Genomic DNA, 27,897 nt, shown 5'->3' on the forward strand with positions numbered 1-27,897 from the left:
GATGACATTTCTTTGCTATTGCTGATACCTTTTCTCAATTGATGGCATGAAAACAAAACAAAACAAAACAAAACAAAAAGAGGCTTTTATGACTATTTTAATGTTGACAGGATTTTTTTTAAAGGTCTGAAAATAGCCATTTCAAGTACTTCTCATTTTCCAGGATCCTTACACTGGGCCTGGGATTTCTCATTATCCCATTTCTTCCTGCAAGTAACTTGTTCTTCCGAGTGGGCTTTGTGGTTGCAGAGAGAGTCCTCTACCTCCCCAGTGCTGGGTACTGCATGCTGCTGACTTTCGGATTTGGAGTTCTCAGTAAACACACTAAGAAAAAGGTATTGGGCCCAGAGTGGTGCCATTCATAACCAAGACAATTAGATCTTCCTTATGACATTTACTATCTCTCTCTCTTCCTAAGAAATTGGTTGCTGCTGTTGTACTGGGAATTTTATTCATAAACATGCTGAGGTGCATGATTCGCAGTGGCGAATGGCGGAATGAAGAACAGCTTTTTAGAAGTGCCCTGTCTGTGTGTCCTCTCAATGCCAAGGTATGTTGGCTGCTGTGTTTCTTTAGAAAGACTTCTTTAGGATAGGCTTTAAGTTCAACTTAACAAGAAGATTGTTTACCTTCACACAGAATCTAGCATAAGACCATGACCAAATACTTGTTTTTTTCTTCAGTTTTGTTAATGATTTTGATAAAACTTATTACAATTCCACTTGACCAAAATAATTCAGAATAAATTATTACAACCAATGTCAGTGAAACTGTAATGAAGTTTTGCTCATCTTCCAGTTAGTCCAGTCAATCACTTTGAAATGGTGGCAGAGAAGTAACCCCACACATCCAGACTGTGGCTGGGAGAAGGACAGAGTAGGAATTTGTTTCACTTGTATTTTTGATGAATCCAGTCTCTTCATTTAACCAGCTGTGCCTTTTTGGGCAAAAGTAAACTGTTTTGAACTTTCAGTGCCCTTATCTATAGAGGGGAGATAATGTCTGTCTCCCAGGTTTGTTGGGAGGCCTTAATGAAATATGGCATCCAAAGAGCCCTAACATGGTAGTTAGAACATAGTAGGTACTCAAGAAATATTAGCTTTCTGGGGCTCATTTTGGTTTTGGGTTGTGTCATTAAATGACAAGAAGAGAATGCTAAATGACAAGAAGATAATCCTTCCCAAAATAGGAGAAATGGGTTTGGTTAGAATAATTTTCTATCGGTATATAGATTATTAATAAATAATGATATATTCTCTCTCAGGTCATCAGAATAGGAGTTCCTAGGATGCTTAAATGTGATCCTCTAGGTGGAGAAAAAGAGCTCTCTGGAGTTCTTTCTCATTTCCATATTCTATATTTAAGAGAAAGCAGTGATTTCAGACAAAATTATATGAATAAATCTAATGGAGAGTTAACATCTTATTGTGATCCTGAATAAAGAATAGTATAAAAGGTGCTAACTCCTTGTTTGTCTTTTTATTGAAAAAAAAAAAGCTTGTTCATGTTTTATAGTTAAGAGACTTAGATAAGAGTGAATTACTTCAAGCTTTTCTCCTTAATTTGATTTGCTGATCTATCCATTTATTTTATGCTACTAAAAATAAATTGCCTGTGATTGAATTTCATAAATGTTAATAGATATGCTTTATTTTTGCTTTTCTGTTTGAATAGTAATAATTATCCCTTCTATTTATATAGTTCTTTCCCACAAGGAACTCTGATATCTTTGTAGAGGCTCTATAATTAATCTCTATTATCCTCCCTCTAAGGTTTTTATAGAGAGAGTTTTCTTTTCCTTACTTTCCAAATGGAAGAAACTGAGGCATAGAATGATGGAACTGATACTATCTAGATGACTAATTTAGGTGGTAGATAGAAACATGGTATGATACACTGCCCAGGTTATGCAAGTAAGTGAAGGGGAGGGGTGACATATGTGATGTTTGAGCCTATATGTCTGCCCTAGTAAGTGATTTCATATGTTATAATAGGTGATTTCCTTTGTTAAAGGTATGACACATGGGCAGACAATCATATGTCTGCATGTGTAGGGTTTTTTTTAATAAATTTAAGACATACATGTGGTGCCTGGGTGGCTCAGCTGGTTAAGCGTCCAAGCTGGTTAACCATGACCTGATTTCAGCTCAGATCATGATCTCAGGGTCATGGGATTAAGCCCCACACCAGGCTCTGCACTCAGCATGGAGTCTGCTTCAGATTCCCTCTCCCTCTCTCTCCCACACTCTCTCTCCCTCTTTCTCAAAAAAATAAAAGAAATCTTTTAAAAAATTTAAGACATAGATACAAAACCTCATCCTCAAAATGGACCCAGTGGTGAAAGTCCTTCCTAAGAACCTTTCTCAATGTTACCATTCAGTATAAGCAAGATAGCAGTTTGGGGGGTTTCTTTATCTGTTTCTGTGTATTTGTTTCCCTTTCCACTATAAATTGCCATGTAATAAAATTATGTTTCCTTTTTTTTCTTTTTGGAAAAAAAGCTAGGCTGATTCCAGGGAAGAGACTGCATTTAGAAAGATGCTGTTTTCATTCAGCTCTGTTGCAGGAAATACATTTTCTATATTGGTTTCCACTTTATATTCATTGCATACTAAGTAAGTGTTTGGCACTTGGCTCTAGACTAGGCCCAGATTTACAAGCTGAGACTCATCTTTTCCAAATATTGTAATATCCACGTAGCTAAGGCCAGTGCCTGGTCTACAGTTAAATTACCCACACTGCCTTGCATGTGGTAGGCACTCAATATTAGTGATGGAATTGATTAACATGGAAATTAAACATCCTTAGCCTACAACAGATGCAATATCAAGGATTTAATTATACTTAGTCATTTTTCATTTTTAAGCTTTAAAAATAATTGTGCCACTTTGTATCAATTCAGATACAATTCCAAATCCTTTTAACAATGAAAAGGATCATACGCCATGATGAGGTATTTCCTTAAGGATGAGCCAGGATAGTTTATAGGACTTTAATGTGTTTAAAACATTTTAGCATCAAGCGTGAGCAGAAAATTTGAAGCAAACTGGCCATAGCTCTGGTGTTAATGTACCTTCCATTGTTGGTTCACGTGTCATGGGGCTAGGGTGGTGGTTTTTTTATTTGCAGTTTCTGTGCTGGTTTGATGCCTCAGCAGATGAATCACAAAGGCTAGAGGCAAAGTTCAAGAACAAACAGGGTTTTTCAGTCTTTTACATTGTATGGAAACAAAACTCACTCATTCTTTAAACGCTGTTAGAAGTGAACTGTTTAGGAGGGTTCGGGTGTTTATCCTTTTACAATGGGTTATCTAGACAGCTGTTTTCCATATAGATACTTCCCTCCATGTAACCCATAGGATGAGGCTGGCTTCTGGGCCAGCCTGTTTATATCAATTCTTAATTATGGACAGCTTGCCTTCTAGGTCTGTGTCAGATTTTTAAGTAGTTCCATGGAAATAACTAGAGTCTGAATTTCCAGAGCACTCCATCTTTCTCCCCTGATCTCCTGGCTGCTGTCATTCTGGGTGCCTAACAGAACACCATGTGTACTGCAGAGGGCAGTTGAACTCTTTGTCTGAGCTTTTTATTGAGAAAACAGAATTTGCCCATAACAAAGAAAAGCAGAGGAGCCCAGGGGCAGAATGGGCCAGAGTCCTGTGAAAGTCTGAGTAGAAGCTGAATTTGTATTCTAGGGACCACACACCCACATTGCTCACCGGTTGGATTCTCCAGATTTGGCTGCTTTGTGCATGGGATGGGAGGTGAGGTAGCACATCGAGGCTGGGGCCAGGGCAGGCATAAGGTGAAACCATCTAGAGCCCACTTTTCAAAGCATGTGCTACAGCCATAGCATTAGCTACAATTTGAAGACGCTAATACCTATGAATGGACAATAATATGGGTCGAGAAGTTTAAATTATACCATATGCTGTGCAGTCCTGTACATTTCTATCACCTGTGACTTCCCTGCTTGTGATTCCTTTTGTCGGGTTAGATAAAAGTAAACGTATAGGCTTTAAAATTGGCAGTTAAAAAATGAATCCCTGGTATGTATGTGCTTAAAAGAACATCGCACTGTTCCATACCTTTCCAGAAATACTACTATTTTTGAAGACAAGCTGTAACTGTAGATTAAGATTGATACGGAAGGATGTGGTTATATTTCCAGAAGGGTTTTTGAAATATTCAATGTGATGCTACTTGAAATGCGCTTAAACCATTACCGTATTTCATGATATATTAATTGGCGGTTTAAATAAGAGACATTTATTTTCTCACAGTTCTGGAGGCCAGAAGTCCAAGATCAAGGTGTTGGCAGGGTTGTTTTTTCCTGAGGCCTCTACTCTCTTGATGTCCTCATGCGGTCTGTCCTCTATGTGTCCTCTGTGTCCCGATCTCTTCTTCTTACAAGGACAAAGGTCAGATTGGATCAAGGCCACCCCAATGGCCTCAGGTTAACTTAATTTTCTCTTTAAAAGTCTTGTCTCCAAATACAGTCACATTCTGAGGTACTGGGGGTCGGGACTTCAGCAGGCGAATATAAGGTGGGAGTGGGATACAATTCAGCTGTTAACATGCAACAAGAAACATGATTTACTTTAAGAAAAATAACAGATGGCATGAATGAGTGGGTCAAGAAATCATTTCAAGCAGCTGGCCCCATCCTCACCCAGTGCCCTCATAGATAGGTGTGATATAGTGAGAAAAGCACAGGTTTGGGAGCCTGGCTTCAGACTCAGCACCACATCCCTTGGGTGAGATGCTTGATGATGCCACAGCAGTCCCCAACTCAGAAGGATAGCCATGTGGCAGGGCTGCCATGCAGAGAAGTCACATATGTATATGGTGCCAGCCTGGCACCGGGCTTGTGGTAACCCTCAGTATGTGCCAGCTTCCAGAATTACTGTTGTCATGAGCCACACTGAACACATCTGATTTGAATGAATTTCTCTGGCATCATCTCGTCTGAGATTGCTATTGGCCTATGCATTATAAGCCTCTAAGAGGAGTGTCCATAAATACTTCTGACAATAGTCCTTGTGAGTCTGTGATTCTGCTGCCCCAGCATTATTCTGGGTCCCAGCCCCTTTCCTTGTAATTAGTTCTGAGCCCATGTACAGTTGAGAAAAATGCCCATCGGTTGGCCTCCCGGGGGCCCTCAAGTTAAGCTGACCTGAGAATTTCTGGTAGCTTTGCAACTCTGAGTCCAGTTTCTTCTAGTTAACTTTACCACCCTCTTCAATCATTTAAAAATTATCTCCTTATTCTCCCTTCCTTTACATTGAGGCAAAATTCTCATAAAGTTGACCATTTTAGTTCTTCAAAAAATTAAAAATATAATTAACCATATGATCCAGCAGTTCCACTCCTGCGTAGATACCCAAAAGGAAAGTAGGATCTCAAAGAGATGTATGAACACACATGTTTTTAGCAGCATAGTTCACAGTAGCCAAAAGGTAGAAGCAACCCAAGGGTCTGTCTGTCAGCAGATGAATGGATGAACAAAATGTAGTATGTGCATGCAATGGGATATTACTCAGCCTTGAAAAGGAAGGAAATTCTGGCACCTACTACAATGTAAATGAATCTTGAGGACATTACGCTAGGTGAAACAAGCCAGTCACAAAAAGACAAATACTGTATGCTTACACTTCTGGAAGTTATCTAGCATAGTCAAATTCATAGAAACAAAGTAGAATGGTGGCTGCCAGGTGCTAGGGAGAGGGGGAAACAGAGTTAACTGTGTAATGGGTGCAGACTTTCAAATATGCAAGATGAGGAGAGTTCTGGAGATAGGTTGCACAATAGTGGGAATTCACTCAACCCTACTGAACTATACACCCAAAACTAATGAAACATTGTGTGATAACTACACTCAAATAAAACTACATTCTTTCTAGTGGTTAAGATGGTAACCTTAAAGTTATGTTTATTTTAAATTAACTAATTTTAATTAAAAATTTTTTAAAAAGATGGTAACCTTAAAGTTATGTTTATTTAAAATTAATTTTAATTAAAATTTTTAAAAAAAACTTCCCATGTGTTTTTTAGAATAAGATGGTCACTATTAAATACCTTTTTAAATTAGCCATTTCAAAGAGAACATAGTCAGTGACATGTAGAGTGTCATGATGTAGTGGGACCCACACTTCTCTCTAGTTCTAGAACATTTCATCACTTCATTCTCCTGCTGTTGCTATATTATCCCCAGTTCGCAGTTTGATTAGAGAGGTTGAAACAGGAAAGTCTTATGGGATCTCTTCCTCTCCTGGCTGGCTTGCTCCACATGATCACAGGACCTGTGGCTGTACCACCTCAGCCTCCCTGCCACATTGGTGTCGCCAGCCTGCTCCTCTCCTGAGCTCAGGTGGCCACCTTGGTCTCTCTACTTGAGTTCTCCAGGGATTTCAAAATCAGCCTGATTCCTATCCCCCCAAGCAAGCCTAGCCACCTCTCCTATCTCCCTGCAAAGCCATCATATCATTCAGGTTGTGCAAGTTAGAAACCTCCAGTTCATTCTTTACATGCTTTCCCCACTCTTCTTAATCCATCACCAGTTTCTCTGCTCTTTGCTCCCACAGTGTTCTTGAAATTCCTCTGCTCTTTCACCACCACCCTGTTCAATCAGCTGTCCTCCCTTCCCTGGGCCTGCTGCCTTGGGCTCTCCCTGGACCCCTGCTACCTGCTGCTTCTCCACTCACGTGTCTCCCACAGCATGACTGATTTATTATAAACCTAACTCTGATTATGACCTGCCACCCTCCTACACCTGGCTGTGGTTATGGGTTGAATTGTGCCCCCCGAAAAAAAGATATGTTCAAATCTTACGCCTGGTACCTATGAATGGGGGCCTTGGCAGGTGTCAAGATGTAGGATGAGTTCTTAGTGGTACAGGGTGGGCCCTTAATCCAATATGACTAGTATCCTTATAAAGAAACACAGACACACGAGGAGAAGACCGCGTGAAGACAGGCAGAGATTGGAGCGACACAGCTGCTAGCCAAGGCACACCAAGGATTGCCAGCGATCCTTAGAAGCCAGGAGAGGACGGAATACCTTTTCCCTTAGAGCCTCTGGTAGAAATCAACCTTGCTGCCACTAATCTGCCTCCAGAATGATGAGGGAATACACATCTGTTGTCTTAGCATCCCCAGGCCCCAGATTTTGGTATTTTGTTTGGCAGCCCTCGGAAACTCACACACCTACAGACCCTGTGCTGGTCTTTTACTGCTTCTGGGCAAAGACTAAACCAGACCCATCACTGCTTGGGGTTCCCTGTGCAGCCTATTCCCCCATGCCCTCCTGCCTGCTCTCCCTTGCCCTCTGCACTCCAGCAACACTGGGCTTCTTGTAATTACCCAACTGAACACACTGGCTTCCTCCCTGCCCATTGCCTGCTCTGCCCTGCACACTCATTCCAGCCCCTCACCTGGTGACCCCCTGCAGATCTCCACTGGAGGGAGGGCCCTGTGACAAGACAGCCTTCTCCCGCCCAGACCAGGTGCCACCCTGGGAACTCCCCTTCCTCCATAGCCCCAGGTGCCTTCTAGTGACACACCTTCCAGGAGGGTCATTTCACCCACAGCTGGGGCTCCAAGAAGCAGAGATCTGATGGGTTTGCTCGCCCCTGTGTCTCTAATTGCCAGAAGTGCCTGGGCAGTCACCACAGGCATCACCTGAAGGAACAAGGGTGTTAGAATTTCATTAGCATAAACTAGGATGTTTGCAATGCTACAGAAGAAAGGTGTCCTACAAGAAAGGGCTGTAGTTAAAATGCAGAATCCTTGTTTTTTCCTCTCACAGCCCTGTGTGGTTGGATTTTGCATCTCAGCCCTCATGGAGAATGATGGGCATCTGGGAGGAGGGGGACTGAGGGTTTAGCAGTAAGACCAGCCCTGCTTTGTAATTTTTGAGTTTTCTTAAGTTAAATATCCTTCTGTCCTATCTGAGTGATATCATCTGCTTGTTGCACCCTGTCCTTCTTTTTTCTTTTTATACAGGGTGGCCTGCCCTCTGTAGGGTTTTAGCCAAAGCTCTGGTGGGATTTTGTTGGTTTTTTGTGTTTTTTTTTTTAACCTTTAGTTTTTCTTTTCAGTTAGAAGCCATAATAGGTATCCCTGCTCTGAACAAAGAAGCCTATCAGCTGATGGCCAAGTTTTTATCTGTATTTTCAGGTTCACTACAATGTTGGCAAGAACCTGGCTGACAAGGGCAATCAAACAGCCGCCATCAGATATTACCGGGAAGCTGTGAGGTACTGCAAGCTACTTGTCTCATTTATACCCATGTCTTGTTTTAACTGTCTAGGATTTAAAAAGACCCCAACTTTAAATTTCTTTGCCAATTCCTGACAATTTAGTGAAGACTAACTACTGAGCATTTACAGACAGCTCGGTTTCTCTCTCTGCTTTCAGATTAAATCCTAAGTACGTTCATGCCATGAATAATCTTGGAAACATCTTAAAAGAAAGGAATGAGCTGCAGGAAGCGGAAGAGCTGCTCTCTTTGGCTGTACAAATACAGTAAGCATTGGTATTTATAATTACGCTAACGACAAAGAGATGGACTCCTGCATTCTGGGGTTTAAGCCTTTCTTTTCTTTCTCTTTTCATTAAAAAATGCTCTTCTAGACCAGACTTCGCCGCCGCATGGATGAATTTAGGCATAGTTCAGAACAGCCTGAAACGGTTTGAAGCCGCCGAGCAGAGTTACCGGACGGCAATCAAACACAGAAGGAAGTACCCAGATTGTTACTACAACCTTGGGCGTCTGGTAAGTGTTAGGTGTCCTATGGCTGCAGAAGAAAGGCTTGGTTTTTCCTTTTTATAATAAAATGATAGAAGCAACATTCAATGCTAGCACCCTACATCTTATAAAGTGATATGCTTATCACTTGAAGGTAACTATTTGATTTCCTTGTCTGTAACTTCTTAAGCTCTAATTAGAGAGCAATTCAGCTTGACTTAGCCAAATTTAAGTTATCTGAAAGGCAACAGGTTACACCAAGGAATAAATTAGAATTCTTTCAGGTCCCTTGTGCCCTGTAAAACAGTACTCTGAGGGTCACTTCCTGATAAACATCAGTTTCTTTGTTTTTAAAACATGAATAAAAGCAGAGATTAAAAAAACAAACCCATAATGTGGTTTCTGAGTTTCCATCTTCTCCTTCTTCCAAGGACAGCTCCCCACATCCCTAGACATTCATACTAACTGTTCTTCCTGTAAAAGAAAGCTCAGGGGGATTTATTTGAAAGGGCCTCCAGATTCTCCAAAGGAAACAGGAAAGAATGTATTCCATAATGACTTCCTTTTTTTAGTTACTGCTAAAGATCTGATTGCTCCTGATTGTCTTTTCTTATACTTTATTTCTTTATTCAAATAAATATTACAACAATAGCTAAAACAATAAGTTCAGTAATCCTAAAATCTGAAAACATGCATTGGTAAATGATGTGGATCCAGTTATTGCTTCTGAAAAACCTCCATGAGGATGCACAGCTTAATCCTTTGAGCTCTGGATTTTCTTAATGAAGAACCATACACACAATGATGTGAGGTGATGGAGGTAGTATAACTAGCCTTATTGTGGTGATCATTTCACAATATACACATTTATCACATCATTACGTTGTACACTTTAAATTTATGTAGGTTCTATGCCAATTATATCTCTGTAAGGCTGGAGAAAAAAGACCCACAAACAGCAAAATTCCTTAAATAAGAATGATTATATTCTCCCTTCAGTTAAGCCTTTAATTTTATTTTAAGAAACTAAATGAAAAAAAAAAAAAAAAAGAAACTAAATGCATATGTTTCTAATATATTCAGTTTGATTAAATGAAAATTTTTTTTAAGATTTTATTTATTTATTCATAGACACAGAGAGAGAGGCAGAGACACAGGCAGAGGGAGAAGCAGGCTCCATGCAGGGAGCCCGATGCGGGACTCGATCCGGGGTCTCCAGGATCACACCCCGGGCTGCAGGCGGCGCCAAACCGCTGCGCCACCAGGGCTACCCGATTAAATGAAATTGTTAAGGGAAAAAGGGTTTGCTCATTTTAGCCAAACTGGAATACATATATAATGATATGACTTTTAAAAGAAGTTTAGAGGGGTGGCTGGGTGGTTCAGTCAGTTTATCATCTGCCTTCAGCTCAGATCATGATCCCAGGGTCCTGGGATCAAGCCCCATGTCTGGCTCTCTGCTCAGCAGGGAGCCTGCTTCTCCCTCTTCATCTGCCTGCTGCTCCACCTACCTGTGTGTTCACGTGTGCACATGCTCTGCTCTCTCTGTCAAATAAATAAGATCTTTTTAAAAGAAAGAAAAGAAATTTAGACATAATTTTCCAGATTTCATCCAGACTTGCCTCACAGGTAGGATTACATCAAAGTTGTTTTAAAGAGATACCTATTTATCGTCACTTTAAGGGTCCTGAAACTTCTTGGTTTCATGGAGTCCTTGTGTTAGCAAAACCAGTGGTTTCTAAAACTGGTTGAATACTAAGTCCTTCTACCCCATCTCAGATTTATGGAATCAGAGGCTCCATGGATGATCCACATTTACAAAGCAAACCAACAAAATTCTCCAGTCATTCCAATACCATTGTTGGCCCTATATTTGGGAAGATCTATCTGAGCCCTGAGAAGACAGACCAACCAGCTTAGAGCAGAAGAGACTGTTTGGGGAGGGCAACTTGGAAATCATGAATTGCTTGAAGATTATTGAAAATCCAGGGTTCAGTTCTTAGCATGATGGGAATGTATGTGGTCTAAACTGCTGTTTATGGATTGGGTAGCCATGATTGTGGGTGTCATGGAGGCAGAATTTTATGAAGGGAGGAAACTAAGTGGTAGGAACGTGTGGCTAATGATGGTGAAGTTTTACCTCTCCCACTATGTATATGTCACTTTAAATGGACAGGTACTGTACGTGTTATACATTTTAAAGTGAAGTTGAAGTGGCTTGTGTGTTTATTATTCAAAGAATAAAAAACATGTTTCAGTTAGGATATACCCTGGGAAGATACCATCTCTATATAGATGCTCTAGTGTGGAAAGAGGAATTGTTTCTTCCTGTGCTCAGAGGAAGGTGGCAGTAATGTGACTGAATCCATGCAACAGCAAGGTGTTTAAACAAGGAAAACTGATGGCAGGTGATTCCTGTTGTCCCACATAACTTTCTTCAGAGCCTTTCAACCTTTCCCACATTTCTATTTTCCTTTTACATTTTAAAATTCTGTGCTTTACGATCTAGTTACATACATTGATGTTGAAATAGTTTTCTCTGTGAAACCTAAGATTTGAGGAAAGCTGAAATTATTCTAGTGAGAAGCTGTTGAAGGACAATAAAAACTTTCCTCTACCCTCTTATGTTCTTCCTTTGGGGCCCTGCAAATTAGACTGACTACAGACAGATTAACAAGAGAAAAAAAAAACAATTTTTTAACACATACATTGTGCATACACATGGGAAAAACAGTGATGAGTAACTCAAAGGGGTGGTTAGAACGTGGGCTTCTATAGCATCTTAACAAAGAACAATACATTTGTAGATAAGTGACAAGAGAAAGGAAGAGATTTTAGGTTTCCAAGGGTGGCAAACTGTCAGAAGGTAAATACATATGGAAACTAAGGTTTGTGTGGGTCCTTCTTCATGGCCATAAAATGCCCCCAGGAGAAGGGGGCATATGACAACCCTTATGTCTCTGTTTCTGCTTTTAGTCAGATAAGGGAAGCTCCATGAAGGCTTCTTTCTGCATTTGTGGAATCTCAAATGTCTTTAATGCAATAATCCTTATGTCGGACCAGTATATTTGGGATGGCATATTTTGATCCTGTACATTGTTCTCTCTGGGGCAGAGGGTAGGGAGACAGTAAAACTTCACCACAGTGATACAAGTAGAGACCAAAAACTTCAACCACATGCAAGGCAGGGTGGATCCTTCCAAAGTCAATGAAGTAAGAATGAGGGATGGGAGCAGGTTGGGTATTATCTGAACACTTGCAGGGATTACTGTTTCTATTGACTATGCCTATTACACTAGGACTTGCATGACATTATATTTGATATCCATATGAGTTCTTTCATTTTTTTTCTTCTGTTTCGGAGGTAGCTTTCTAGGTTATTGTTTGCAAAGTGAGTGTATCTGCCTCAGTCTTCTAGGTCACACTTAAGGCTCTAATGCTTGGCAGTCTGTTTCCTTCCCCTAGTAACGGCCTGTCACTGCAATTCTGTGGGGTTTGGAAAATAGAGAATTTATGCTAAATACGCCCTCTAACAGGTCCTAAGAAAGGGAAACAGAATATAAAAGTCAGGATTTTATCCATGGGCTTTAGTCCTTGGAAAGTCCTTCCCACTTTCATGTAGAATATCATCTGTAGTATTAAGTATATTAGACCTGGTACCACTCTCTCTGTATATTGTTTACTAATTATGCTACTGTGAAATGATCTTCCTGTGTTCCCTTCTGCCAACTGTTCTTGCTTATTTAAAGATTTTGCTCTCCATTGTTGTTTAATTATCCAGCTTTTGCCTGCTTGACAGCTTAAAAGCATTAAGAGCTTAATCTTTAACAGCTCAACCAACACATTTATATATTGATGAATAAGATGAACCTAATAACTTAAAATTTTCTTTTTAAAAATCCTCCTTAGTCACTCTTTAGTAACAAGAGGCAGAAACATGCTTTGATTTCTGCACTGAATGAGAAGGAGATGTAATGCAGTTTCCTTGTAAAATAGAAAATTGAGAAAAAGTGGCTTATTTGGGACATGTTACTATTAGAGAATTTCAGTAATAGTGACTGGAAATATTATTAGAGGTGATTCATTATGCAAGGACTGATTGTATCAATCAGGAACCATTCAGGAAAACAGAAACTGTGCTAAGTATTGTATCTTATTTTTATTTTATTTATTTAGTTTGTTTGTTTATTTAAGTAATCTCTACACCCAATGTGGGGCTCAAACTCACAATCTCAAGATCAGGAGCTGCATGTTTTCCAACTGAGTCATCCAGGTGCCCCTATGCTAAGTATTTTAACTTAGGGAACTCCTTCCATTTCTGCTCTTCTAGCCTTCTCACAATGTCTAGCCACGATGTTAACTCTGAGAGTATAAGGAAACCCTGTAGGAAACAAACAGGAGGAAGTGGTGCCACCAAAACATAAGGGCTCAGAGAAGGGAGCCCCTGTAATCCCAGGAGCTGATATCATGAAGGAGGACCACTGCTTCCAGCCTGGAACTGTGAAGTTGGGGTGAGGGGGACATAGCTCCTTCAGATGCGCTATGTTACGCATTCGTTATTTTACGAAGGGAAAGAAGGGACAGTGTGAGAGTGAGGGAAAGGATATCTCTTCCAACCATCTGATGTCATCTGTGACTCCTGTGGCAGAAAGCTAGCAAGGAGCAAAGTGGCAAAAGACCCTGAGACATGCATTTTGCAAAGTATAGAAGGATGGGCATGAGGCTAATATGTAAATAATGTGTGCATTACCTGTCTGCTTTCTGCGTGGGTAGTTCTGGCCAAATCACTGTTTTTCTCTATATTTCCCTGAAATATAGATGCTACAGAAGGGGGAGTTTGAAACAATATAAAAGTAAAGTAAATTTGACCTGATTTAGTCTGTTGTTGTTCTTCAGGAAATAGTAATAATAAGAAGAAAGAATAAAATATGTGAAGAATTTTGTTGTTGTGTACATGATGTTATGTTGGCTTGCGCCTGTGTGTTAGAAAGAATGTCACCACAGATTTTGTCCCAACTGATTCAGATGCATGTTACTTGCAAGAGAGAATGGACCAAGAAATCAGTGGAAAGTCAAATATAAGCAACTAAATGTTGGTATAACTAACACCCTAAATTATTTTACTTTTTGAACTTTTCACATCTTTTCCTCACTTATGGGGTGAAATATCGTGATTTGAGTTTCTGAGTCTCATGGAAAATCTGACAACATCATTAGCAAATGGATATCCATAAGGTTTCCATAATTGAACCTTTCTTTTAAAAAATTTTTTTAAGATTTTATTTATTTATTCATGAGAGACAGAGAGAGAGGCAGAGACATAGGCAGAGGGAGAAGCAGACTCCCTGTGGGGAATCCATGCAGGACTCGACCCCAGAATCCTGGGATCACAATCTAAGCCAAAGGCTGACACTCGGCCACTGAGCCACCGAGGTGCTCCCATAATTAAACCTTTCCTTTCCTTACCTAATATGCCACCTGTTTGCTGTGTGAGTCAGAGAGAAAGTCAGGATGTTTCTGTTGCCTAATAAAAAGACTTGCCAGTAAGGAAGGAAATTGCCTTCAAGTCCAATGAATTGTTATCATTTCTAGTTTTTGCAGACAGAGGCAAAGGAACTAAGTTCATTCAAATGAGATGGGCATTTGAACTGAGTGAAAGACTGCAAGAAGTTCACCTGCTAAAAAAAATCTATCACTTCCTCACTTGGAGTGCTTTTATTAACTGCAAAGTGAGAGCCACCATTTTGTGTTGTCATCAGTGTTAAACAACGTACCCTCTCAAAAGAAAGCAACAGATAGGGGCACCTGGGTGGCTCAGTGGTTGAGTGTCTGCCTTTGGCTCAGGTCGTGATCCCAGGGTCCTGGGATTGAGCCCCACATCAGGCTCTCCACAGAGAGTCTGCTCCTCCCTCTGCCTCTGTCTCTGCCTCTCTGTATGTCTCATGAATAAATAAATAAATAAAATCTTTGGGAAAAAAATAAAAAAGAAAGCAACAGATAATTCTCTTCTTCCTAAAGGAGGCAAACAGACTTCAAATTGCCAATGCAGGGGTGCCTAGCTGGCTCAGTCTATAGAGCATGTGACTTTTGATCTCAGGGTTGTGAGTTCAAGCTCTGAGTTGGGTGTGCAGATTACTTAAAAATAAACCTCTTTTTTAAAAAATTGCCAAGGGGTTCCATATTCCAAGGAATTTACTAAAAGTATGTCTAACACACTCATTTTGGATGTTGCTTAGACGTAGGCAGGAAGAGCCTACCCAGAGCATCCATCACAAGATGAATTTGACACATGTAGCTGTTAATCACATTAAATATTTTCTTTACCTCTTTAAATAATACTTTATCAAAGGTAAACTATGTGGTCTTTCTAGAAAAAGTAATGATTAGATTTTTAATTTCTCTCTCCAGGAATCTCAAATATTATTTGACACCTAGAATCAATAAATTATGAATTACAGTTAAGAGGTTGTAGGCTCAGGAACTAGACTACCTGGTGCTCAATCCTTCTTTCCCATTTCTAGATGTGTAACTTTGAGCAAATGACTTAATATCTCTGTGCCTCAGTTGCTTCATCTGTAAAATGGGGCTAGTTATCTACTTCAGTGAGATATTTGAGGATCAAATGAGTTAATATGAAAACTTAGAAGCTCAGTAAGCACAAGGCTTTGTTTAGTTTGGGGTTTGATTTTAGTTATGTCTTAGAGGAAGCAATGACATTGAAATACTGATATTTAAGGGCCGTGCTTTATTTTCAGTATGCAGATCTAAATCGCCATGTGGATGCACTGAACGCGTGGAGAAATGCAACCGTGCTGAAGCCAGAACACAGTTTGGCTTGGAACAACATGATCATACTCCTCGATAACACAGGTACAGAAAGGCACCTTGTTGCATAATTCAGAGGACACTGTGCCACAGTGCCATTGGATAATCAGCAGATTAAATGTACATTCTTTCTCTAGTGTGTATGAGTTAAAAAGAATTAACATGGGATAATATTTTACATGACAAAAATTATTCTTCTAGAAAACAGAGTTTCCTTTGACAAATATGTATGTGTGGGGAAATGGTGCACTTAGAATTAGTGCTGAGCCATGGGGGAAGGCGGGTGCTCGGATCTCATTTCTCCTGGAGCCTGTCATCTAGCATTGTCCATCATCTAGGGTGCTGGAGGTACCCAAAAGTGATCAATAATGGCTTTTGGGTTAATAAATGCGAGGTCCATGCTCTAAAGTTCACAGACTATTTTTAAAGGAGATGCCCTCAAACCTACACTGAGAGCCATGGATTCCTATTTTAGATCTAATGCTAACAGATTTGATGTGGTTTCTCAGCCAGGATCTTAGCTCTGTGGACTGAAAGTTACTCTACTCCCCTTCTTTTGAAAATCCAAGTATTCGGTAAGAAATGACAGTTTTAATTTGGCGGAATTTCAAGCTAGTGAGCCATCTAAGCAGTGTGGAGAAAAGATACACACTTGTTTCTAATGGAGGTATAAAATGTGTACTTCAACATGATAAATACTCAGTTATTAAAGTGTTACTATGGTTACTCTTATTCTACAGACTTGTTTTCTCATTTAGGAATAACTGGTATCTGGGGAAAAATTAAAACTAGGTTTTATATGCTTTTATAGCATTTAATCAAAGGCTGTTTATATATTATGTCAGAATTGTGCTGGACTGCAGTGGTTTTGCAACTGATCTTATCGTGTGTGTGTTGTGTGTATGTATATGTGTTGTGTATAGTGCATATGTGTGTGTTGTGTGTCATGTGTGTTTGTGTGTTGTATATGTGTTGTATATATGTCTGTTGTATATATATTGTATGTGTACATGTGTTATGCATTCTTCATTGATTTTCTTAAGGAATTATTCATAATCATTGTGTACAATGCACATAAGCACTGTTTGAGAGACAGAATGAACTACCAGTAGAATGTTAACATGTTTTTTTAAGTTTTTCTATGGTTTCCTCACAGGTAATTTAGCCCAAGCTGAAGCAGTTGGAAGAGAGGCACTGGAATTAATACCTAACGATCACTCTCTGATGTTCTCGCTGGCAAATGTGCTGGGGAAGTCCCAGAAATACAAGGTGTGTAAACTGCAGGCCGAGATTTCTTGCAATTAATGCCAGCATCTGACAGAAGCCATAAATGTTACTTCTGCCCAGTTAAATTCCAAATCAGGCCAAAAGAGCAAGGGCAGGGCACCAGTGTGGCTTGGTCAATTTGCTTCCTAGAGAAGTTGCCCAAAAGATGGATTTGCAGGGTCAGACTTCATGTCTTTTCTCATCAGAGTTCATTACTGTTGCTCTAACATGGGGAGGGGAGGAGAAGACCACAGAAGAGACAGTGACAGCTCTCCTAGCAGATACCCCAGCCCCTACTCTGATATTTAAAAATGAGAGACGTGCATGAAATATCTCGCTGGGTGGCTCTGAGGTTTGGCGCCTGCCTTCAGCCCAGGGCATGATCCTGGGGTCCCGGGATCAAGTTCCACATCAGACTCCCTGCGTGGAGCCTGCTTCTCCCTCTGCCTGTGTCTCTGCCTCTCTCTCTCTCTCTCTCTCTCTCTCACTCACTCTCTCTTTCTCTGGGTCTCTCATGAATAAATAAATTTCTTTAAATAAAAATCTTTAAAAAATATATCAGAGAGTTTAATAGCTTCATATTAATGTTTCTAGGTTTTGCTCCAGAGAAGCTTTTTTTAAAGATTTTTATTTATTTGGGAGGGAGAGAGAGAGAGAGAGAACGCGAGACACGAGCATGAGCAGGGGGTGGGGGGAAGGAAGAAGCAGGCTCTCCAATGAGCAGGGAACCCAACTTGGGACTTGATCTCAGGATCCCGGGATCATGACCTGAGCTGAAGGCAGACACTTAACGACTGAGCCACCCAGGTGCCCCTAGAGAAGCTTTTTGAGGGGGTTAATTTTTGTTTTTTATGGGTTTACCTGTGTAGAGCTGGGGGAAGAAGGTAAGGTTTATGGTTTTCCCTTCCATTGACCTTTCCAGCCATCTTTGTCAACCTAATGGCTCAGAAGTGTCCAGCCACCAGCTACAGCCAGTCATTTTCAAGATACAACTTATGTAACCATTGTATTGATTTCTTTCTATCATCCCACAGTCTATAAACTAGAATCCTAATAAAATGACTGAAATTTGGCTTCTAGTTCACTTGTTGATTTTTTTCTAGATAAAGTAGACAATACTCCATAGAGCAGAATGGAGAAATGGGTTTCCTACTTTTTCTATACATTTTGCATCCTAATTGTCTAGGCCAGGATGCTGAGCCTAAGATAAGGAAAGAAAATAAGTTTTAAAGTCGTTTTAGATTCCCTGGCCTTCCTATTTCTCAGATTTTAGGTTAAATGATAATGTTTGACAATCATCAGAAAGAATAGCTACTTAGAGCATAGCTACAAATCTCTACAATCCTTAATTTTTTTTCCAGCATACCTAACATGGCAAGAGAACCTTACACTGCCTCAAAGGAGTTTCAGCTATTCTAACTTGGACCATAGTCATTGACTGAGTTCTGGTAGTGATATTTGCTGACATCTTGTATGTTAGCCTGAGATATTCATTCATTCAGTCCTTTCTGGATGACATTCCCAAAATACAAATTTTCCTTTGCCAGCTTTCTCTAAAAGATTGTGGTTTCAAAGATGTTTTCCCAAGGGTCCAGCCTGCTTCTCAGGAGTTCCCGAGGCCATCTCTGGGCAAGAAATTCAGTCTTTCTATACCTTATAAGATGCGTGATCCTAGATGTGGGAAGCTCCCTTGGAAATTCACAGAAGGTGCAGCTCGAAAGAGGAAACTCATCCCTGAACCACCAACTTTAGTTGATTTAGATTAGGGTTTGATACTCACTAACACATGCATGGCCCTTTAGGAACACAAATGTGGATGGTGTGAATAGCTACCCCAGCAGGTGTCAACAAAGAACAGTTAGGCATCTTTATTTCTCAGTATTATGGTAGAATGGGACTATCCAGGCAGCCATGGTCCCATAATGATCAGGTAAGAAGACACTTGGCCATGCCCCATAGCAACCCGATTGAAAGTGAGCACTGTTTGGAGGAAATGCAAGTCTATAGAAGAATCGGTTCGCGCCCATCAGGGGCATTTGGTCATGGTCACATGCAGTACTGTGACTGCTTAGATGACAGATGGCTGTCAAACCGTCATTCTCTCTGCTTATTTTTTCCAGCTGAATGGGCTACTTATGGATTGCTGAGAAGGTTGTGAGTTCTTGGGGGAGATTAAATTGGCCCCAAGCTCCTACCTTAAGAAACCTGGAAATGAGTTTATTGATGCTAACTGAAAATGATACTTTTGTGGGTGTCCTTAGCAGCCCAGCCCTTTCCTGGTCATTTGACTTTGGCTCATCCTCCACTGCACCCTGGGATCTTGCTACTTGAAGTAAGTAGCAAAATCCCACCCTCCTCAGGGAGGCAAGTGGCAGAGCTCATTTGCATATCCATCCTCTCTCTATGGCTACCACTGCTTCCCACTGCCCATCTTCCCCTCACTGCTGCCCTGTCACCTTTGTCCTGCCGCACAGTGCCCTGCCTGCCCTTCCAAACCTCTGCACAGGGTGTGACCCTCCTAGTCTTCCCAAATGTTTCTGGGAAAAGGATGCAGTGGTACACAAGGAGAACATTAAGAAGTCTGAAAACCATACACAGTAAAACTGTGTTGCTTTTGCATCGTCAATACCTTAATACCTTCTTTTTTTAATATCATTCTTCAGGAATCTGAAGCTTTATTTCTCAAAGCAATTAAAGCTCATCCAAATGCTGCAAGTTACCATGGTAATTTGGGTAAGGAAGTGTTTCAGTTTGAATTGTATTGAAGTCCTGTGGAAGTTTAAAAAAATGTGTGCATTTCTGTAAAATCAATGTTGGGAGAATGGTTTTTTCAAATCTAGCCTGTATTGGCCTTTATAATCTGGTTCTAAGATGTGTGTGTGTGTGTGTGTGTGTGTGTGTGTGTGTGTGTGTTTGTTTTAAGAAATTAACACATTAAAAAAGTATCTAAGTAAGTCATATTTACAAGTCATAATTGTATGACTAGACCAACTCCAATAATCCCCCACTCAGTGTATCCCCTTTTTATGATAAACTTTGATTTTCTTCCTTTGTGTGAAAGATCCTAGAATGTTAAACTAAGAAGTACTTTGGAAGTTTCTAATCTAACTTATGTCCTCTCCCTTCTTCCCTAGTGGACCTCCCATTGTAGCCTGGTCTCCCCTGTGTTCTTATGTGTTCTCATATCTTGGCTAAAAGTGCATTTACAGTGATTTATTCCTTAAAATTGCTTTCTTCCATTTTTACATCTCAATAATTAAGATTTTTAGAGCATAACAATGTCAATGTTTAGAATGGTTCACATGTGAATATATTTTTACCAAATCTGTTCCCTACAGACTCTGTAGCTTCTCATCATGAAAGTCGTGAAACGGCAACAGTTACCCTTCTGCCCATGTCAAAAGTTGGTTTTACTCACAAAATCACAATAATAATCAGCATTTTATCATTCTGATAATTAGATTTTAGTTATCATTTTATGGTCAGATCTTAATGTTAGAGCCCTTATTTCCAGCTAGTAACAACAAGATATTATTTTGACAAAAGATATAGGGGAATCTTTTATTCATATGCTGGGCTTCTGCGTGGTCAGGGCTCTGAGCAGTGGCGGACTCCAGCCCTATCCAGCCTTACTTCCTGGAAATTTCATGGCAGCCTTCGTGTACTCTTCCTTTAATTCTTTATGTAATAATGTTGCTTTAGGTAGATGGGTTATGTCTAGTGATATGCAGAACCCCAGAAGTAACAGGAGGTGGTTAAACGGACAATCACCAGAGAATGTGGTTGTAATAAATAAAGTTTGTGGTACAGACAATATTATTTTAAACAACAATTTCTGAAAACTGTTTGCAGAGGTGCTGTGATTTTATTTTTTTTTTTTTTTACAAGTGGTTAGGAATATCTCAAGGTATTCAGAAGCATTTCCAATGAAATCCATCTCTTGCTATTTCAGCTGTGCTTTATCATCGTTGGGGACATCTAGACTTGGCCAAAAAACACTATGAAATCTCTCTGCAGCTTGACCCCACTGCATTAGGAACTAAGGAGAATTATGGCCTGTTAAGAAGAAAGCTGGAACAAATGCAAAAGAAAAACGTCTGATCCTTTATCCTACATTTTTGTTTGTGTGCATGAAGCATATCATTAATATTATGTGGTTATGTTTAACCATTTGAAAGTCTTAAGTGTTGTTTATTTTATTCTGGGTTTTTTTTTCTATGAAAACAAAGACATGCAAAAAGATTACAGCACCAGCAATATACTCTTAAATGCTTGATGTGGTTTTTGCATTGAAATTGTATTTTTTCAGACAACTCAAATGTAAATTCTAAAATTCCAAGAATAAAATCTTTTTTAATTAAAAAGAAAAAAGAAAAAAAATTATCTGGAGCGACTCACAGTGGAATTAAACCTGCATTTGGGGTGTGAGCCATGTTGTACAGAGACTAGTACTATTACATGTCAGTCCTGAACAAGAAATGACAAACTGACTCTTAACAATTTATATAAATATCAAATGTGTCTGTATATTAGAATTTTTATTTAATGACAAAGAATAAATTGAGATTTTTGTTTTTTTAATCATTTTTTAACAATACACCATAAACTTCATTTGTAAGGAAATATATTTATTTGTATTTTTATGTTTTGAACAGGGCAAATAATTGCACGAAGAATGAAGTTTTAACATCTAATATATTTATATACTTTTCCCCCCATTGGAAGACACTCACTCCTGCAATAATTTTTGGATTCTCCCAATTTGTGCAGCTTCATAACATAGGAAGTTATATAGTATTCATATTCTACTTAAGCTGTTACTATTAATAGAAAATTCAAGCCATGCTTTAGGCAAAAGCAGGCAGTCTGAAGTCTTTGTTTTTGTTATATCCGGTATTAAGAGGGCTACGTATCTATGTAAGTTGCTTTTTCATGTTTTTAGCTGTAAAGCAGTTTTCCATTTGGCTTAATGGAACTGCAGTCATTACTGTATCCAGAAAATGCAAGAGGTAAATTTTCTCTTAAAAGGAGTCATACTTGGGGTGTTTGTGGTATTTTTAAGACTTGAAATTTTTCCTCTTACTTGATCAGAATAATCATGTTTGCTTTGTTTTGCTCTTCTATATATACTGTTGAGCTAATGATTTATGCAATCTCTGTAATTTCTTATGCAGTAAAATTATTACACAAACTGGTATAAAAAAGTTGTACTGCCCTCTTAATAGATGATTTTCAAAGTAGTGAACTTTGTCTTCCTTTCCCTTTAAAATGAAATCAAAGTGACCAGTTCGTCCTTTCTAGTATGTGGCTTCTCTTTGGTGTCAAGGACCATGTAATAGGATTGCAGTCTGGAATATCCAGGTTTAGAGAACAGGATGAACAGATCCACAAGGAAATGAATTTAATTCTCTACACTCAAATTTGGATGGGAGGGCAGGTCTGCGTCAAATTGTAATTTAGAAATCGTAACTTATGATGGTTTGAGGTACTTCAGGAAAGAAAGTGCTAGTGTTTGACATACATCAGAAAAGAAAGTGCTGTGTTTCAAACATTTCTTAAAAGGTCCCAAAATAACAGTAACAATTTATAGATCTCTCAGGAGCAAGAGCTGTCATATTCTTATTTATGTTCCTACAGTACTCAGCTTGGCAGATAATAGATGCACTATATGCTTGTTGATCTTTTTTGTTTTTAAAGCAAATGTCTTTCTTTAAAACAGTACATGCCTTTTGAGAGTAAAGAAAAACATTTCTTGTAAAAGTTCCTTCAGGATTCTTTTTTTCTACTGATACTAAAACTTTCATGTCAAATCAAGACACACCTATCCGGGAGCCCTGCCTGCAGAAGGAATCACCTTAGCTTGCACTGTTCCAGCTCCATCTCTCAGGATTTCCATCACAGCTGCCTTCTTTGCAGAGAAAACAGTAGTTTGATTGGTACTACAGTCTCCTGTCTCTGCAGATCTTGAAAGTGCACCACACTGGTGCTCTTCCTTCTTTCTCCACCTTTCTATGGCACCTACCTTCTCCTTCCTGGGTTTCCATCCCAACCGTCCACCGGAGGCAGAAGCGGGAGACTGTCACCTTGTTCTCCCCCTTATTTTAATGTTTTTGTTACTGATCACTGTAGGGGGGTGGGATGGGTGGTTGTACAAATAGACATGGTTAGGGGTAGTTTCCTGTTTGAGAAATCTGAGTCCTGATCCCCATCTTGCACCTCCCTGATGGTGAAATCCCCAAATCCTGAAAAGCAGTTTGCAGTTGTTCTCTCTTTGCTACATTTCTTCTTTGTTTACATGCAGTCTTATAAAGTAAGTAATTCTTAAAAGTTTCATCCTTAGACTTAGCCTACTGCCTAGATGGGGCCCCCGGGGGTTCTGATTCTATCCTATTTCTTAAGCATGGCCTTTGCATTGATTTCAAATTATTCACTTAAAATATGCAGGATAAAAGACTGAGCCCCACAGCAAAGCACTGGACATCCATGTCTGTATTCACATCTATCAGCTTAGACTTTGGGATGAGAAAACCTAGATTTGAGTCTGGGTTCTCCCACTGTGATGTCATAGGCAAGCCATTTAGCACTGCTTAAGCCTCAGTTTCTCGTCTGTAAAATGGGGATAATAAGACTTCCCTCATGGCAATGAAGTACTTGACCCAGTAGACCCTCAATAAATGATAGCTTAATTGAAAACCAATAAAAAATAAATTTATTATAAAGAAATAAATGATAGCTTGGATTTTGGAAGGGTGCAGATTTTACAGCAGATTTGACCTTAAACACACTCATTCCCTCATTCAAACAAATCTAAGTGCCTGCTCTGTGCCAGATACTCTCCTAGACACTGGGAATACAGTGGTGTGTAGAAGTTGACATGGCCCATTGCCCTCATGTAACGGGTAGTAACCATGAGAAACAATACTTATCAAATAGTCATAAAATTAATAATAGAAGAGGGAGACTGGATCTTGCCTGAAGGAGTTCCCAGGGAAGGTGAATTTTGAACTGAGATTTGATAGGCAGAGAGGAATGAGATCGCTCTAGGCCAGTAGTTTTCTCACCCAGGGGAGATTCAGCCCCCAGGGGCCAGTTGGCAATGCCTGGAGATTTTTTGGTTGTCGCAACTGATGGTGGGTGAGAGGATGCTACAGTTGCATATCCTCCAATGCACAGGATGGCCCCCACCAAAGAAAATTATCTGGCCACAAGTGTCAGTAGTGCCAAGCTTGGGAACACCTGGGCTGTGTGCATAAGAAACCCCACATGCAAAGGCTCTTGGGTGAAAAAGTTAGAGTACTTGCAGAACAAAGTCCAAGGAGAAGGGGGAGGGGCACTTGCTAGAGCAGGTAAGGTAACTAGAGCCAGATTCACCAGGGTTTGCAGACTAAACGGTCCTTAAACCATGGAAGGCTGCAAAGTAGAGAGGCGACACAATCAGATTTCTATTTTGCAAGGATCACTTGGGCTATCGACGGGGGAGGAATTGGAGTGAAGAGACCATTCCATGTGTCCAGGGGAAGGATGAGCCAGCTTGCTGTAACCAAGTGGCAGTGAAGTTGAAGACTTGTGAACTGATCTAAGAAATGCTTAGGAGTCAACTGGTGATGGATGGGAGGTGGGTGGGTGAGGGAATGCTAGTGTTCTCATATAGTTAAACATAGATTGATAGAAGCCGAGTCAGGACCCAAACCTGGTTGGAGTTTAGCTCTAGAAAAGAGGAAATAAAGTCCCCATATGTTACAGGTTACACAAAGAGACAGATGTAGACACATCTGTACATTTTTATGGTTGGCCAAACCCCAGTTTGGGAATGAAAATTGTAAGGCCAGCCAGAATCTTCACAGAGGCTCTGCCAAATACGATGTCCAGCAGATGTTCAGGTCACTGGAGCCCTCTTCACTCTACATGGCATTGGGCCCGATCTTGTGATGTGTATTTTGGGGCCCACCATGCGTTCCTCCCACCTGGGCAAGTAGCACTAAGCTCATAGCTCTCCACTTCTCTTTATCTCCCTCTGGGGAGCATCCACCCCTAGATTTCCACACACGTGTCTGTCTTGTGACTCCTCCCTCAGGGGCTTCTCTCTTTTAAACAGTTTAGCTTAAGTAACTAACTGGAATTTAAATAAAAAACTTAGGGACGCCTGGGTGGCTCAGTGGTTGGGCATCTGCTTTTGGCTCGGGGTGTGATCCTGCAGTCCCAGGATCGAGTCCCACATCAGGCTCCCTGCGTGGAACCTGCTTCTCCCTCTGCCTGTGTCTCTGCCTCTCTCTGTGTGTGTCTCTCATGAATAAATAGAGAAAATCTTTAAAATAAATAAATAACTTAAACAGGGTTTAGCTTTTCAAAGTCAGTCTATCTTGACTCACATTTACATTCTGGACTGCTATCACCTCTCTTAGACTGTTTTTACTCTCACATTACTGCTTTATTTTTTCTCACATCACTACTTTTCATTTGGAGGTTGTTGTCGATTCATGCAAGTTGTAAGAAATAATACAGAGCTCCCAATACTCTACACCCAGTTTCCTCCAATAGTAATAGATTAAGTGACTATAGTATAAGATCACAGCCAGGAAATTGACATCGATACATCTACCAACCTTATTCATATTTCATCAGTTTCATATGTCCTCATTAGCTCTATAAAATGTTACTTGTGAGGATTTGTGTGGTCATCATGGTCAAGATATAGAACAATCCCACCACAAGGATCTCTTGTGCCATTCTTATGTTACAAATTGTCCCTAAATATGTTTTTTAATCTTAAAAAAATATTTAGTTATTTATTTTAGAGAGGGGTGAAGAGCAGAGGGAAAGGGAGAGAGAATCTCAAGCAGACTCCTTGCCAAGCTGGGAGCCCGACATGGGGCTCGATCTCATGATCCTGAGATCACGACCAGAGCTGAAATCAAGAGTCGGACACTCAACTAACTGAGCCACCCTGGCGCCACCCCGCTACAAAATAATTTCTTGTATACCATCTGTGCCAACTGCTGGGGACACCAAAGAAAGTGCATACAAAGGGAATTTCTGCCCCTGTGGAGCTTCAGTCTACCTTACCTCAGCCTTTAAGCACTGTTACCATCCCCTTTCCAGGGAACTTCTCTTGGGGAGTCCACAGGCCTGTTGGTCAAGCATTCATGTCTACATTTGTAGCTGTCCAAGTCCCATGTTGCCAGGGCATTTCTTTTCTTCTGTGTTCAAAATTCTCCACCAGTTAGTGAATCTGTTTTTCCTGGAGGCAATGAAACTTACAATCAAGTTCAATTTTCTATTTCACAGAAACAGATAATGGTTCAGTCACCTCTGCCTTCTCCTTTGGACCTCAAATTTATAGTGAAAGCTTCACTGGGCATCTGGGGAAGAGGACATTAAGGCATAAAGTCCATCAAGGGGTCAGCCATATTGTACATGGATAAGTGTTTGCATTTACCATATTTGGCCCAAATAGGGGATCCCCAGAGTTGAGTAACCCTAGTTTTCAGTAAAGTAAGGTACTTAATATTACTCAAAATATTCATTAATAAATACTAATACTAATGATTATCGAATGTTATAGCCTCATTTTAAAAATCCCACAGAGGGGATCCCTGGGTGGCTCTGCAGTTTAGCACCTGCTTTCAGCCCAGGGCGTGATCCTGGAGTCCCAAGATCGAGTCCCACATCAGGCTCCTTGCATGGAGTCTGCTTCTCCCTCTGCCTGTGTCTCTGCCTCTCTGTGTGTCTCTTGTGAAAAAATAAATAAAATCTTAAAAAAAAAAAAATCCCACCGAGTCTTGTCTTAAATGATCTCGTTCACCTCTAAAATTCTACCAAGAAGACATTAATTTAGGCTCTTATCCTCTTTTAAGATTAATACTCCTCATAAAATACAAATTGGAAGCTGGTGTCTAGCTCAAAGGAGAAGGAGCAAAGGTCCTGTGTGGAATAGTGTGGTTGGAATGAAGGAGACAAGGAAAGATAATGGTGGGGACAGAAGCCAAAAGAAGATACTAAATATTAAGGCTCTCAGCCTCTTCTGTCATTTTCCAATCTCTTTAAACTTTTATAGGAATTATAGTTTATCTTAACGTTGGCCAATTCTTTGTAATAAGAAGTGGGAATGAGAGACTTTTCACCTTCTACGTTGTAATATCTGCATCATTTGATATAATTTTTCCCTCTAAATAAACTACATGTGCAGCTCACAGAGAAATCTTTACTCAAGAGAGCCATGGATTTGTTTGTAATAAAGCTGTGCTAAGGGGCATTGGTGGGAGGGAGACACTATAATGGAAACTCAGGTAACCAAGGTGGTTGCTAAATTGCTTTGCCCAGCAGACAAAAAAAAGTTCTGGGGAGATGGGGGCTCCAGAGCAATGCTGAGTGGCAAGAACTTGGAAGGCAGCATTTTCCAGATCATTGGCTGAACCCCGGGTGTGCAATTTAGACTCTTCTCTGAACAAAGCCTTTATATCTTAACTAGATTCTAGATGCTATGTGACCATCTCGGTGGTAGTCTGGAAATAGCTAGCCTTTGGGTGCATAAAGCTTGCATGTGAAAGGAAAAGGTGTTACACCTGGCTTTGAATCTTATTCTTCCACTTACCAGTTGTATGACCCTAGGCAAATGTAGTGGGTTGAGTAGTGTCACCTCCCAAATTCATATCCCCTGGGAACCTCAGAATGTGACCTCACTTAGAAAGAGGGCCTTTACAGATACACCTAACTATTTTGAAATAAAATCATCTTGGATTTATGGTGGGTCCTAAGTCCAAAGACTGGTGTCTTAATAAGAGGAGAGGTCACAGAGAGACACTCAGAGAAAAATGGCCATAGGAGGAAAGAAGCAGAGATTGGTGGGATGCTTCCAAAAGCCAAGGAATGCCTGGAGCCACCAGAAGCTGAAGAGACAAGGAAGGATCCCCCCTAGAGCCTTCAAAGTAAGTGACTCCAAACTTCTGGCCTCCAGAGCAACATTTCAGTTGCTTAAAGCCACCCAGTCCCTGATAATTTGTGGCAGCCCCAGGAAACTAGTTCAGCGAGTAACCTAGTCTTTCAGCAATTTGGCTTTCTT

At 40.2% G+C, this 27,897-nt stretch overlaps 1 protein-coding gene across 7 annotated transcripts in view; it reads left to right on the forward strand.

Moving 5' to 3' along the window:
* The window catches only part of TMTC4 (transmembrane O-mannosyltransferase targeting cadherins 4), a 63,588-nt gene extending 41,510 nt beyond the window's left edge, over positions 1-22,078 (forward strand). For 5 of the 7 annotated variants that reach the window (XM_077855059.1, XM_077855061.1, XM_077855058.1 and 2 more), the window contains 9 exons: positions 164-335; positions 419-550; positions 8,177-8,256; positions 8,417-8,524; positions 8,633-8,774; positions 15,503-15,617; positions 16,729-16,841; positions 19,502-19,571; positions 20,791-22,078. In XM_077855059.1, coding sequence (XP_077711185.1) covers positions 164-335; positions 419-550; positions 8,177-8,256; positions 8,417-8,524; positions 8,633-8,774; positions 15,503-15,617; positions 16,729-16,841; positions 19,502-19,571; positions 20,791-20,939 — 1,081 coding nt within the window. In that variant the 3' untranslated portion in view covers positions 20,940-22,078. Of the gene's footprint in view, positions 1-163; positions 336-418; positions 551-8,176; positions 8,257-8,416; positions 8,525-8,632; positions 8,775-15,502; positions 15,618-16,728; positions 16,842-17,760; positions 17,918-18,958; positions 19,463-19,501; positions 19,572-20,790 lie in introns of those variants that run through there. The other 2 variants (XM_077855062.1, XM_077855063.1) reach the window with 2 other exon arrangements.
* Positions 22,079-27,897: the final 5,819 nt, after the last annotated feature.

The sequence above is a fragment of the Canis aureus genome, chromosome 17 (genome assembly GCF_053574225.1).
Source record: "Canis aureus isolate CA01 chromosome 17, VMU_Caureus_v.1.0, whole genome shotgun sequence".
NCBI lineage: Eukaryota > Metazoa > Chordata > Mammalia > Carnivora > Canidae > Canis > Canis aureus.